The following is a 14,397-nucleotide window of genomic DNA, read 5'->3' as shown; positions in this document are numbered from 1 at the left end:
CATGAGAACCTTCCTGGTGCGCAGATCCTTCAAAAGAAAGCCAAAGGGGTAAAATTCAATGGAGCAAGAGTTATCGCGTGTAAATTGGCGAACGGGGATGAGGCTGGTGACTACGTGCGGGGAGAAGAGAACGTCGCGAAGGTGGAAGGGGGAGGGAGAAAGAGTGGTGGATCATGTGCCAGTGATGGGAAGGTTTTGTCCATTGCCGACGACAACACTAGATGGTTTATGCTTTAATGGAGAAGTCGAGAGGGTGAGGTTACCAGGGTTGCCGGTGATGTGCGAGGTAGCGCCGCTGTCGAGGTACCAGTTGGAGGTGGCGGAGCCCGCAGGTGGCTGGTTGTTGGCGATGTAGGCGGCGTGAAGCATGGCAAGGTGATCCCATGCGGGTTGGTGGATCGGCGGGGAAGGAGTGGTCGGCAGGTGGTGAGTATGGTATGCTTGGGCATGGGAGCCCGGAGCGGGCCCAAGGACGTCGGCGGAGTTTGGGGGAACCCAGCCGGGACGAGGTGGAGGGATCGCCATGCCATATGGAGCAAAGAACCCCATGTAGGGGTTGTATGGAAGGGGAAGATGGGGGCCACGGCCGGATGGATCTCCACGGCCACGGCCACGGCCGGATGGATCTCCGCGGCCGCGATCATCGCCGTCCTGGCCACGACCACGACCCGGAGGTTGTGTAGGCCCGCGATCGGTGGAGCCGGCGGGCCGATCACCAGAGCAGAGTGGAGGAGCCGGGGGGTGTTCTTGCTGGTGACGGCGAGGATGGTGGCGCGCTCGTCGGCCTCCGTTGGGACAGGTTCTCCTCAGCAAGTTTGAGCCGAGAGAACACGGTCTCAAACGGTGGAAGAGGCACCGTGTCTCCGAGAACGACGCGGATGGTGTCGAGCCGTTTGTCGATGACGTGGAGGAACTGAGTGGTGAGATCCACTTCAGTGACCGGGTAGTCGATGTCGGGGAGGCCGACGGTGATGAGCTTCATGCGGCAAGCATATTCGGCGACAAAAAGGTCACCTTGTTTAAGATTGTGGTACTGCCGAATCAGAGTCATGTACCGGGCGGCGCGATTGGCGAGGAAGTAGTCGCGGATGCGCCCCAGAAATCGAAGGTGGTGGTGGCACCCACAACGTGATCGATGAGGGGATCAGCCAGGGAAGAGTAGATCCAGAGAACGAGGTGAGCGTCGAGTTCGCGGATGTGGGCATCAGCGTTGGGTGGGAGGGGTTGTTCGATGAATTGGAAAACGTTGTAGCGGAGAAGAATGAGGAGGAAGAAGGACTTTCACTTGTGGTAGTTGTGATCATCGGGGTTGAGCTGGAATTTTATGTGGTTCTGGATGTTGTCATGGAAGATGGGGTGGCGTGGTTGATGAACGGTGGGTGGATGAGAAGGGGCAGCGGAGATGGGTGCGGTGGTGGAGAAGAGAGGGGCAAACGTAGATGGGGGAGAGGGTGTACCGAAGACAAAGGGGGAGGAGGCGGCGGTGGCGGCACGGCTGGACGCCGTGGTGGTGTCCACGACCGTCGTCGAGGAAGAGGAGGTGTGGCCGGAGCGAGTGGCCGGCGCTGAAGGGAGATGGGAGGTGGTCATAGGAGATGGCTGGTGTCTGATACCAAGCAAGAGATTTTATTCCTTCACTCTTGATCATTATGTACAAGGGTGTTAAATATATAGCAGAGATGGAGAGAGTGGAGCCGGTCCAGATCCTACTTACAAGGACGGCTAAGACTAAGTGCTATGACTAAGTAAAGGAGAACGTTAACAGTCCGAGCTAGTTTGGAAGGAGCTTCCTCAGGTATTGTTGCCGATTTGATAAAGTAGCAGGTGATTCCAACGAAAGACGAAGCAGCAGGACATCTTGTTCCTCGACGAGATCGATCTCGGCAAGTTGGTGCAGGACAGCTAGTATACCTTGTCTCCCGTGCAAGAATTGAGTCCTTGGTGCAACTCTGGATTGAGTACCACTTTTCTAGCCAGATCTGACGACAGGGGTCTGCTGATGCAGTGGACGACTATCGCATCCGGTACCAGCGTGGACTGCTAGCTACTTGCAGAGGTGCAGCTGGAGATTGGGCATCGGGCGGACAAGACCGGCGTGCGGCTGCGCTTGAAATCGGGCATACAAGATCGGCGTGCGGTGGCGCTTGACGGACGAAGCACAGAACAAATCGATCTAGTCTGATTCCCAAGCTGACCTTGGTTTAGAAGCGAGAGGGTACGCAGCGGAATTGATCACGGATGAAGTCGTGTCGACGAGTATGTCATCAATCCTTAACCAGCTCGAATGCCACTTTTAGAAAATTTAGGGTTTTGTGATCTACCCTTATTTCTCTGCGCTTATTCATGGTGTCGCTCACAATTCGCATATCTAAGCCTTACTATCTTTTTAAAGAGTCCATCTCTTATACAGATATAAGATTCCTAGTAGGATTATTTTCCACTAGTTTCCGGGATAGAGTCAACATCAAATTACCAACCACGACCATATTTGTCTGTTAACGGATTCTATCTGTGATGTCTTCGGAGCACACGCTTATGAGCAACGCATCATAATAGAGTATAAATTTTTCTAATTATATAGATGAACATTAAAGTCGTAATCTAACTATACAATCTAGCTCCTTCCAATCATCAGTGTATCCGGATAGTCTTTCCAATACAAATAGTATATTGTATTCCATCGATGATCGATCAGCTTCCTTAAGCATATAACTTAAATACGTTCAGCAAGTGATAATTCCGTGACAATCATGTAAATCAATTCCATACATAAATACATGTGTAATTCCATAACGAGGTATTTTGAATATTAGTAATTTCTATATCAATGTTTGAATATAGTTGCAGGACACATAATTCCAACAAAGTTTTTCCTCTATTTGGGAAGGAATTAATACATGTAGATTCTCATCATACTTTGTGTGTACCAATACATAGAAGAATGAACAACAAAAGGCTCGGATCAAATGCTAATCAGGAACCAAAGACAGAAAAGGTAATTCCAATGTTCCGTACACCTCCGAGGATAATAAGGATCAGCGGTTTCGTGTTTAATGTTATAGGAGAGTCCGTTTCTCAAGTTTGTGTCACCTATAAAAAGGGTCATGGCAGCCATGGCCGATGTAGATTAGTTGGAGTTTTTTCGTGAGTTATGATCAACACAGTAAAACGTTCAGGTTTTGGGTAACCATGTATCATCTATGATGGTTGTAGAAGGGACCAGACAAAAGAACAATTTATCAAACATCGCCAACCATGTATCATCTATGATGGTTGTAGAAGGGACCAGACGAAAGAACAATTTATCAAACATCGCTGCACGATTAGCATCTCACTAGTCCGTGTCTGCAACCATAAAAGTAGGACCATTCTGGACCTCGCTCTGTTTCTCCTCTCAAGTTTCAAGTTGGGGTGATGTAGGTTGCTATTGCAGCATTGGTCTGAATCCAATCACCCCAACAAACGCAAGTGGATGCGCAAATCACGATGGCATATGATGAGAAGTCGGGCAGAGATGCTCTAAGCAAAAGGTAGAAATTTCTTCTCAGCGGTTGAGGGTACATTACTAAGTGGTCACCCACATGCAGCTAGTAGACCATGGGAACCATAGAAAGATTCATTACATAACCAGTACCAAAGGAAGTCACATGAGGATCTCAACACAACTTCAGACAATCAGATACAAATGCAAGGGCTACAGAATTTACTAGTCACAGCTTATCATAAGTTCATGTGTTGCCTCAAAAAGTTCTTCACTAAATTAGGAGCTAGCTCAAAAACAAACGTGTTCTGCATTTCTTCAACAGGAGATATATGAAACCAGAATTGGAAGTCGAGTGGTAGAATTACTACTTCACAGCACCTTGCGATATGTTACCCAGAACATCATGAACTCTTTTGTCATCTTGCGTTTCTTCAACGGGTGCTTTATGAACTCAGGAAGGAACTTGGGTAACTGGGTTGCAGCATGCAGTTTAGTTTCATCAGTCTTAATCGCACTCTGAATGCCACCTGATAGCTGGACATGAGTCAAATTACCAGTCAGAAAAACACAGCAGAACTAATAATAAAATACATTCATTTATACTCAGAGAGAGAATACAAACCTTAGTGTAGCAGTAGCCATGGAAACATAACTGGCGCAAGAATCTATGATTTTGGGCCCACGTATCAGAATATCTCGGCGTCCAGGTTTTCCACTCTGCTCCATCATGTGGCTTCGTAGCCTTGTGCCAAAATGTGAGCCACGCAATCTTGTCAACCTTTGTACAAGCTGTGCAACAAAAACAGCAAGAATCTATGATTTTGGGCCCACGTATCAGAATATCTCGGCGTCCAGGTTTTCCACTCTGCTCCATCATGTGGCTTCGTAGCCTTGTGCCAAAATGTGAGCCACGCAATCTTGTCAACCTTTGTACAAGCTGTGCAACAAAAACAGCAAGAATCTATGATTTTGGGCCCACGTATCAGAATATCTCGGCGTCCAGGTTTTCCACTCTGCTCCATCATGTGGCTTCGTAGCCTTGTGCCAAAATGTGAGCCACGCAATCTTATCAACCTTTGTACAAGCTGTGCAACAAAAACAACAAAGAGTAGGCATCATATACACTTCATTGTGTCACTTTGGATCATTATTTCATTAGTTGTGTCACTTTGGATCATTATTTCATTGGTTTGACCTGTTATGGTTTATATGTAGAATGCATGCAACACTTTCTGATGCCGCTCGAAAGGTCATGTTTGAATATTTCAACAAGAATAGTTATGCAGTGAGGTTTCATGATGAGGAAAATATGTATTTGAGTGTGTTGCACAATTTCAAGTTGCTGTTTATAAATCTTTCAAAAAGGTATTATTATTACTAATAGTTGTATTGAATATATTACAGAAATTATTAACTTTAAATTACATTGCCTTTACAGGGATTATTAAAACTTAAAATCACATTGCCTTCACGACAATCCAAACAGGACCTAATGCACTGCTCTCTTTTTTTTGTGATAAACTGAGGTTCTCCCCTGCCTCATCATTTTATAAACGAAGCAAGACAGACAAAATACATATCAGTTGATCTAAAACTAAAAAAACAGATTGACCTAGGTGACATCAAACTTTCCTAAGCTATAGATAACATATCTAAGAAATACATATCTTATCCGATTGGCATACCTTTAATATATACAATGTTTTTTTACTCTGTAAATCTAAGAATACATATCTTATCCGTTTGATTTCTTATTTACAGAATATTGTCACTGCAATCTTTGATTGCGAATCTTCGTGGGATTGAACTGAGGTCCTTGTTCAATGAACATGGTTACAAACGAAGGGTTGTAGATATGAATGAGCCGGAGCGACAATTGCTGGTTGTATGCTTCAGGAAACTTCTTCATGAGCATCGCTGGAAGAATGCTTGGAATGGCCAGTGGAGTATTGATGATTGCGATTGTATTGATGAAGATATCATTACTTTTAAGATCACCTCCAATATGTATGAAAACCCTGAAGAGCTTATGACTGCTTATAAAGCAGATCTGAAGGCATTTGCTAACCAAATTATCAATAAATTCAGAATCAATGGTTTCTACCCTGCATACCTGAAACACTTTTTCGATAAGCTGAATAATGAAACAGTGACCTGAGCTTATTTTGTTGGTTATGGGTAGTACATGGAGTATTTAGAATACCATCCTTCCATGCTGGATGTAACGGCTCAACTTGATCTAATAGAGGGATGGTATATTTGCATTTATGAGATTGGTTACGAGGATTTGCAAAAATTTTGATATCATCCGTGAATCTTTAGATTGAAGCAGGTATTATCATCACACGCCCAAATCAAAGGTTGACGGATGATACCAAATTCTTCCAAATCCTCATAACCAATTTCATGAATGCAAATATACCATCCCTCTATTAGGCCAAGTCGAGCCGCTACATCCAATATGGAAGAGTGATATTCTAAGCACTCCATGTACCACACATAACCAGCAAAATAAGCCCAGGAAAGCTGATCCTCCTTATTGCCAAAGTAGTCTTGGTGCGTCATTATCGCTGCTTCACTATTCAGCTCATCGAAAAATGTTTCAGATATGCATGATAGAAACCATTGATTCTGAATTTATTGACAATTTGGTTAGCAAAAACCTTCAAATTTGATTTATAAACAGTCATAAGCTTTTCAGGGATTTCATACATATTGAAGGTGACCTCAAAAGTAATGATATCTTCATCAATATAATCCCAATCATCAATACTTCATTGGTCATTCCAAGCATACTTACAGTGATGCTCATGAAGAAGTTTCTGAAGCATACAACCAGCAATTGTCGCTCCGACTCATTCATATCTACAACCCTTCGTTTGTAACCATGCTCATTGAACAAAGACCTCAGTTCACTACCACAAAGATTCACAATCAAAGATTGCAGTGACGATATCCTGTAAATAAGAATTCAAGCGGATAAAATTTGTATTACTTAGATTTACAGAGTAAAAAAGCAGTATATTCTAATAAAGATATGCCAATCGGATAAGATATGTATTCCTTAGATATGTTATCTCTAGCTTAGGAGAGTTTAATCTCACCTAGATCAATCTATTTTTCTAGTTTTAAATCAACAAATATGTACTTTGTCTGTTTTGCTTTATTTATAAAATGATGAGGCAGACGAGAACCCCCAGTTTATCATAAAAAACAAACAAACAGTGCATTAGATCCTGTTTGGATTGTCGTAAAGGCGATGTGATTTTAAGTTTTAATAATTCCTATAAAGACAATGTAATTTAAAGTTAATAATTCCTATAATATATTCAATACAGCTATTAGTAATAATAATACCTCTTTAAAAGATTTATAAACAACAACTTAAAATTATGCAACACACTCAAATATATATGTTCCTCATCATGAAACCTCACTGCATAACTCTTCTCCTTGAAATATTCAAACATGACATCTCAAGCGGCATCAGAAAGTGTTGCATGCATTCTAGATATAATGACAAGTCAAACCAATGAAATAATGATCCAAAATAACACAATGAAGCGTATATGATGCCTACTCTTTGTTGTTTTCGTTGCACACCTTGTATGCAACTTCTCTGTTAAGTTTCCGAAGAACGACAAAGTTAATATTCAGATTAAAATCATTGTTCTCCCAGATGTCATCAAGCAAGGAATAACCATCACTGCAACAAAAATAACAAAACAACAGTTAGCAATAGCATCCCTTAATAAATAATGATGGGTCAATGAGAGAGTTCAAAATCAATGTACCCTTCTAAATAATTTTTGACAAGAGAAACAACTTCTTGAAATCGATTCGCTCTTTGACCGTCTGCTCCCCGTTGCAGTTTTGAATGAATGTGTGGATGGGGAGAACGAAGACGAGCCGCTGCGAGGGGGCGACTTCTTCTCCCTCAGCCTACATTTCTTAGAGGACGAGACAGGTCTGACATTTCCAGAGGCACTTCCTTGTAGGGGTGACTTGGTGGCAGTTCCAACAGAAGTCACTGAAAATTACATATGATGCGGTTAGCAGCAGCAGCTAGTAGCAGCAAACAAGCAGTAGCTAACAGCAACAGCAGCTAGTAGCAGCAAACAAGCAGTAGCTAACAGCAACAGCAGCTAGTAGCAACAGCTGGCAGCACCACCACCACCACCTAGTAGCAGCAGCTAGCGGCAAAAGCAGCAGATAGGAGCAGCAGATAGCAGCTAGCAGCAGCGGCGGCTAGTGGGGCGGCTTCTAGCGGCGGCTGCTGCTAGCGGCAGCTAGTGGCGGCTGCTGCTAGCAGCGGCGGCGGCGGCCAGCGGAGGCTGCTGCTAGCGACGGCTAGTGACGGCTGCGGCTAGTGGCGGCTGCTGCTAGCGGCGGCTTCTAGCAGCTGAGGCGGCGGCCAGCGGAGGACACAGCGGCGGCGGCTAGTGGCGGCTGCTGCTAGCGGCGGCTTCTAGCAGCGGCGGCGGCGGCCAGCGGAGGCTGCTGCTAGCGACGGCTGTGGCTAGAGGCGGCTGCTGCTAGCGGCGGCTTCTAGCAGCTGAGGCGGCAGCCAGCGGAGGACACAGCGGCGGCGGCTAGTGGCGGCTGCTAGCAGCGGCGGCGGCGGCCAGCGGCGGCTGCTAGCAGCGGCGGCGGCGGCCAGCGGAGGACACAGCGGCGTCGGCTAGTGGCGGCTGCTGCTAGCGGCGGCGGCTAGCAGCGGCAGCTAGGAACGGCAGTTAGCAGCGGCTAGGAGCAGCGGCGGTGGCGGCCAGAGGTGGACACAGCGGCGGTGGGCAGCAGCGGCTGCTAGCAGCTAGTAGAGGCAGCGGCAGCCAGCACCGGCGGCGGCGACCAGCGGCGGTGGCTAGCAGCGGCAGCTAGGAGCAGCGGCTAGGAGCAGCAGTTGGCAGCGGCTAGGAGCAGCAATGGGCAGCGGCTAGGAGCAGCAGTGGCGGCGGCCAGAGGCGGCCACAGCGGCGGTGGCCAGCAGCGGCTGCCAGCAGCTAGTAGCAGCAGCGGCAGCCAGCAGCAGCAGCTGCTAGCAGCAGTGGCTAGCAGAGGCGGCTAGCAGCGGTGGCATCGGCGGCTAGCAGCAGCAGGCATCGGCAGCAGCGGCTAGTAGCGGCAGCAACTAGCATCGGCGGCAAACAAGCAGCAGCAGCTAGAATCGGCAGCGGCAGACAAGCAGCAGCAGCCAGCAGAGGCGGCCAGCGCCGGCGTCGGCTTGCGGCGGCGGCCAATGGCGGCAGCTAGCAGCGGTAGCCAGCAACAGCAACAGCAACTACTATCAGCAGCAGCAGAAGCAGCCAGCAACTACTAGCACCAGCACCAGCACCAGCCAGCACCAGCAAGCAGAAGCAGCACTAGTAGAAGGCAGCTAGCAAACTGCAACAGCAACTAGTAGCAGCAGCAACGAGAAGCAGCAGCATCGAGTAGCAGGAGCCGCCCCAGCGCCAGCAGCAGCAGCTGCAGCAAGCAGAAGCAGCAGGCGGCGGCAGCTAGTACCAGCCGGCAGCAGGCGGCGGCAGCTAGTAGCAGAAAACAGCAGCAGCCAGCACCAGCAACGGCTAGCAGCTAGCACGGGCAGGACGGAGAAGTGTGCTATATGTTACCAGGAGAGGGCGACTTCTTCTCCATCAGTCTATATTTCGACGAGGCAGATATGGAGGAGCTTGAAGAGTCACTTCTCGGTGGTGTTGATTTGGGGGCGGTTGCAGAGGAATTCACTGAAAAATACATGTGAAACGGTTAGCAGCAGCAAACAGCAACAGCAACTACTAGCAGCTAGCAGCGGCTAGCAGCTAGCACCGGCAGAACTAGAGAGGGTGCGATATGTTACCAGGAGAGCTGTAGGGCACAGAGTATTGCCCGATCGTGAGGAAGCCATGCGGGGGGGCAACCGGCGAAGCTGACTGCAGTTCATGCTCAGCGGCCGGCTGTGATTGACGGTCAGCGGCGCGACCATCGCCGCCGCCGCCAGTGGAGAAGGGCTCGGCGGCGGCCGGCTGTGGAGAAGGGAGAGAGTGGGCACTGGTTTGCCCTAGGGTTTCACTTTTTTTGTTATATACAGAAACGGCTTTAAGATTCGTGCTTGTCCCGCATCAGCCAGCCTGCCAAACCCAATAGGCCGCACAATCCCGACACCCAGCTAAGCCGGCCCATCTTGTGCTTTCATATATTTGTTTTCTTCCTATGTTTTATAATTCAAAAAACCAAACGCGCAGAAACAGAATCGAACCTACGACCTCCCTCACCAGGTAGGTTGCTGCAACCACTCGAGTCGGATCTGGAGACATTCACTTTTTACATCTTCTCTTCTTTCCTTTTCCTTTTTCTTTTTTTCTGTTTTTTTCATCTACCTGGTTCGATGAATTTTATTTTGCAAATACGTGAACTTTTTCTCAAGTCAATGTACTCTTTTTTACAAAAACGATGACCTTTTTTTTAGAATTTCATAGAAAAAATCTAGATCAATGAACCTTTCTTCATGTTTTTGTGGAATTTTTGAAGAATTCATGAACTTTTTTTCAATTTTGATGAACTCTCTTCATTTTGGATGAATTTTTTTTCAAAATCCATGAACATTTTTCCAATTTTTATATGAACATTTTTTCCAGAATATTGGATTTTTTTTTCAAAATTGACGAACTTTTTCTGAAATCAATGTTTTTAAAATTTATGAACTTTTTATCAAGTTTGTAAACTTTTTTAAAGAGGTGTTTTTTTCTTATTGGTGAACTTATTTTAAATAGGCTCTACATCCCCGTCCACCGCGCACGATACCACTTGTACTACCGCCAGTCGGTATCGTGGCTAGACGTAAACGTCCCTCACGTGTGTCATCTTCACCCCCACCGCATCTCGATGTCGCGGACGACGCGGGCACACACGAAGGAGGTGCACAAGCGTCGTGTCCTTCTATTGTCGGAGTAGCGGTGTGACCCGGCCTACACGCCAAACGTCCCTAACTAACACTACACCACAACACGCGATTAGGGGCAGTTAACTGCCGGGAGAAATGTGTGAACACGTATTGGGAAACGTTGCATGGAAAACAAAAATCTTCCTACGCACACGAAGACCTATCATGATGATGTCTATCTACGAGAGGAGATTTGGATCTACGTACCCTTGTAGATCGCACAGCAAGAAGCGTTAAGAAACGCGGTTGATGTAGTGGAACGTCCTCACGTCACTCGATCCGCCCCGTGAACCGTCCCGCGATCTGTCCCACGATCCAGTCCGATCTAGTGTCGGACGGACGACAGCTCCGCGTTCAGCACACGTACAGCTCGACGATGATCTCGGCCTTCTTGATCCAGCAAGCAAGACGGAGAAGTAGATGAGTTCTCCGGCAGCGTGACGATGCTCCGGTGGTGGTGAGGAATCTACTCCTGCAGGGCTCCGCCCGAGCTCCGCAGAAATACGATCCAGAGGTAAAACTATGGTGTCTAGATCTGAGTTGCACGTGACAAAAGTTGTGTCAAATCAGCCCTAAATCACCACTATATATAGAAGGGAGGGGGAGGAGGTTTGCCTTGAGGGCCAAGCCCTCAAGGGTGCGCCGGCCAGGGAGGAGGAGTCCTACTCCAATCCTAGTCCAACTAGGATTAGAAAGTGGAGTCATTCTCTTCCTTCCCACCTCTCTTTTTTTCTCTTTGGTTTTTCTTTCCTTGGCGCATAGGCCCTCTTGGGTTGTCCCACCAGCCCACTAAGGGCTGGTGCGCCACCCCTAGGTCCTTTGGGCTTCTCCCGGGTGAAAAGGATCGAGATGGACCTAGAGGGGGTGAATAGGTACAGTTCCAAATTTTAATAATTACTTAAAAATTTTAGGCAAAGGTGCAGAATATGAACGTGAGCCTAATAATTGCAATGACAATGAGTAAGCTATTTAGAGTGAAGTAAGGCAACCGGTAAACAATAATCAAATGCAAGTACGTAATAAGGATTAACACAAGTAGAGACTTAGGGTTAGGGATAACCGAAACTCCAAGAGAGACGAGGATGTATCCCGATGTTCACTTCCTTGAAGGGAAGCTATGTCACCGTTAGAGGGGCGGATGTTACCACGAAGGCACACCAACGCCACGAAGGCTCACCCTATTCTCCCTTTGAGATAACTCCATGAAGGCGTTTCTCAACCACTAGTGGTAAGTTTTGAAGGAGTTCAAAGTAGATTGGTCAAAGAAGGAGTTCTTGGTTGTGTTGTAAAGGTGTGAAATTTGAGTAAGAGTCAATGCCCGACCACAACAGAAGAAAGAGAAAGGACGAAGATTGTCCCTACGCATTGGCCATAGCCTCTATAGTGTGTTATGCTATGTACCGCACCTGATGTGTGCCTTGCCATGAATCTGTCAAGGGGTACAAAAGTGATCCAGGAATGGATTACTGGACAACGGTCAAAAGTTATCCTTAGTAAGTAGTGGACTAAGGAATTTTTTCTCGATTATGGAGGTGATAAAAGAGTTCGTCGTAAAGGGTTACGTCGATGCAAGCTTTGACACTAATCCGGATAACTCTGATTAGTAAACCGGATTCGTATAGTGGAGCAGTCATTTGAAATTGTTCCAAATGGTGCGTGGTAGCGGTGTCTACTCGATGACATAGAGATTTGTGAAGCACACACGGATTTGGAAGGTTCAGTCCCGTTGACTAAAAACCTCTCTCACAAGCAAGACATGATGAAACCCAGAACTGTATGGGTATTAGATACATTACAATCACAGAGTGGTGTGAACTAGATTATTGACTCTAGTGCAAGTGGGAGACTGTTGGAGATATTCCCTAGAGGCAATAATAAATTAGTTATTATTATATTTTCTTGTCCACGATAATCTTTTATTATCCATGCTATAATTGTATTGATTGGAAACACTAATACATGTGTGGATACATAGACAAAACACTGTCCCTAGTGAGCCTCTAGAGACTAGCTCGTTGATCAAGGATGGTCAAGGTTTCATGACCATAGACAAGAGTTGTCACTTGATAACGGGATCACATCATTAGGAGAATGATGTGATGGACAAGACCCAAACTATGAACATAGCATATGATCGTGTCAGTTTATTGCTATTGTTTTCTGCATGTCAATGTATTTGTTCCTATGACCATGAGATCATGCAACTCCCGGACACCGGAAGAATACCTTGTGTGTATCAAACGTCGCAACATAACTACGTGACTATAAGAAGTTAGTCACGGGATCTTGTGTTACGGAAGGAGTAAAGAGACTTGCCGGTAACGAGATTGAACCAGGTATGGAGATACCGACGATCGAATCTCGGGCAAGTAACATACCGAAGGACAAAGTGTAATGCCCCAAGTGTAGGACTTTCACTTTTTGTAAGCTTCCATGTGGGACCACCTTGACTTTGTCATGAGAGTTTCTATGCATGTATGAATTCATGTGCCACCTTCCATTTTTTCTTTTGCATGCATGCATCCATGCCATACCATCCTTGCCATACCTTATGATTCTATGTCATGTTATGATTGCTTGTGATCTTGCTAGGTGTGATGTTGTGGTATTGTATTATCTTGTGTGATGTGATGTGATGTTGGTGTGAGATGAGTAGAAGTGAATGCTATGTATTTTAAAGCTCTCTGCTATTTATAATCCTTTTCCCTCCTATCATCTCATGTCAAAATTCTACCTTCCCAAAAGTTATTCTAAAATGTCTGGTGGTTAGAGTAAATTGTGGTTATGAGGAGGTGTGAATTTGCCGTTTTGTTCTTTGATTTTAAAGGTGCAAATAAACCCAAAACAGTAAATTAATTACTGTTTTGCATTTATTCCAAATGGCTCCAAATATTGCTTTCCTATTTTATTCTAATAGGCCATAATTCCTTATGGCCAGGGGCATTTTTGCTTTGATTTCTACCCCATCAGAACTGCTAGTGGATTTAAATCCTAGCTGAGTTTATTTTTAAAGAATCCAAATCCCTCTCAGTCTTTTCCTCTATTTGTCGCCTATGGCAATCAAGCCTCGCGGCCCAGCCCACTTCTTCCCCAGTCACGCGCGCGGGCGTCGTCATCCTCCTCTTTCCAGCGAGGCAGGAGGCCCCACGAGTCAGCCTCTCTTCTTCTCCCCTCTGTTCCACCGGAGAGAGCCCGCACGCTGGCCACCGCGGCGCGTCCCTCGTTCCCCTCTCGCCCTATAAAAGCCCTTGGCGTCCGTGCCTCGGCTAGGGTTTCCCTTCCGCCGCCGCTCCACCAGATCCCTTCTCCCTCCTTTCTCTCTCGTCGCGGTGAGGTAAGCCGCCGGTTCCGCCATGGCCGACGGGTGAAGGAGATCCCCGTCGTCGCCGTGGTACCTTCTCCTCCACGTCGAGGGGTCCAGGAGCACGCGGGCCTCACCACGGGCTCGTTCCCGCCGTTAGATCGACGTCCACGACACTGCATCCTCTTCCTCCCGGAGCCCCTTCTTCTCCGACGAGCTCCGCCGCACCGCGCTCTTCTTCCCGCTACTTCCTCTACGGCCGCTCCCTCCTTGACTCGTACACGAGGTAGTGCACCCCCTCATTCCTCCCTGCCTTAGATCGGGCGCCGTAGCAGTAGAGGTCATCGGCGAGATGTTTCTGTCGCCGAAGCCGCAGGTCGCCGTGGCCACATCGCAGTAGAGCCCCTTGGGCATAGTTAGGTGCGGGGATGGATCCGTGTGGATGAGGGCTTCCTCCCCTCCACAAGCCGGAGACGAATTCGACTCGCAGCGCCGGCGAGGCACCTCCCCTGTTCCGGCCAGTCGTCGGTAGCAGACGAGCAGGGGGGTGTCCTCTTCTGATTTGCAGCGTGTATATGTTCAGACATCGATCCGTAGTGCAGTGGTAGCGAGTGTTTGTGCCTGATGAGAGGGCGCGGGTTCGATCCCCCCTTGGCCTCTTTTTGTTTTGCTATTTCTATGCACAGTGAC

At 47.2% G+C, this 14,397-nt stretch overlaps 1 protein-coding gene across 1 annotated transcript; it reads right to left on the bottom strand.

Moving 5' to 3' along the window:
• Positions 1–3,520: 3,520 nt before the first annotated feature.
• Positions 3,521–14,121, bottom strand: LOC123448329. Its single transcript, XM_045125169.1, has 7 exons — positions 13,989–14,121; positions 9,324–9,524; positions 9,097–9,210; positions 7,279–7,514; positions 7,065–7,190; positions 4,107–4,569; positions 3,521–4,018 (listed from the first exon to the last, which is right to left on the bottom strand). The coding sequence occupies exons 1-5, from the start codon at positions 14,119–14,121 to the stop codon at positions 7,188–7,190; spliced, it is 687 nt and encodes a 228-aa protein (XP_044981104.1). The 3' UTR covers positions 3,521–4,018; positions 4,107–4,569; positions 7,065–7,187.
• Positions 14,122–14,397: the final 276 nt, after the last annotated feature.

Source organism: Hordeum vulgare, chromosome 4H (assembly GCF_904849725.1).
Source record: "Hordeum vulgare subsp. vulgare chromosome 4H, MorexV3_pseudomolecules_assembly, whole genome shotgun sequence".
NCBI lineage: Eukaryota > Viridiplantae > Streptophyta > Magnoliopsida > Poales > Poaceae > Hordeum > Hordeum vulgare.
This window is presented reverse-complemented; position numbering and strand designations above follow the sequence as displayed.

Coding starts and splice junctions, on each gene's coding strand:
- LOC123448329 (XM_045125169.1), bottom strand. CDS start 14,121: ATGCCCAAGGGGCTCTACTGCGATGTGGCCACGGCGACCTGCGGCTTC. Junction 9,525..13,988: donor GAGGGGGTGCACTACCTCGT/GTACGAGTCAAG, acceptor GTGAAACCCTAG/GGCAAACCAGTGCCCACTCT. Junction 9,211..9,323: donor TGTGCCCTACAGCTCTCCTG/GTAACATATCGC, acceptor TGTATTTTTCAG/TGAATTCCTCTGCAACCGCC.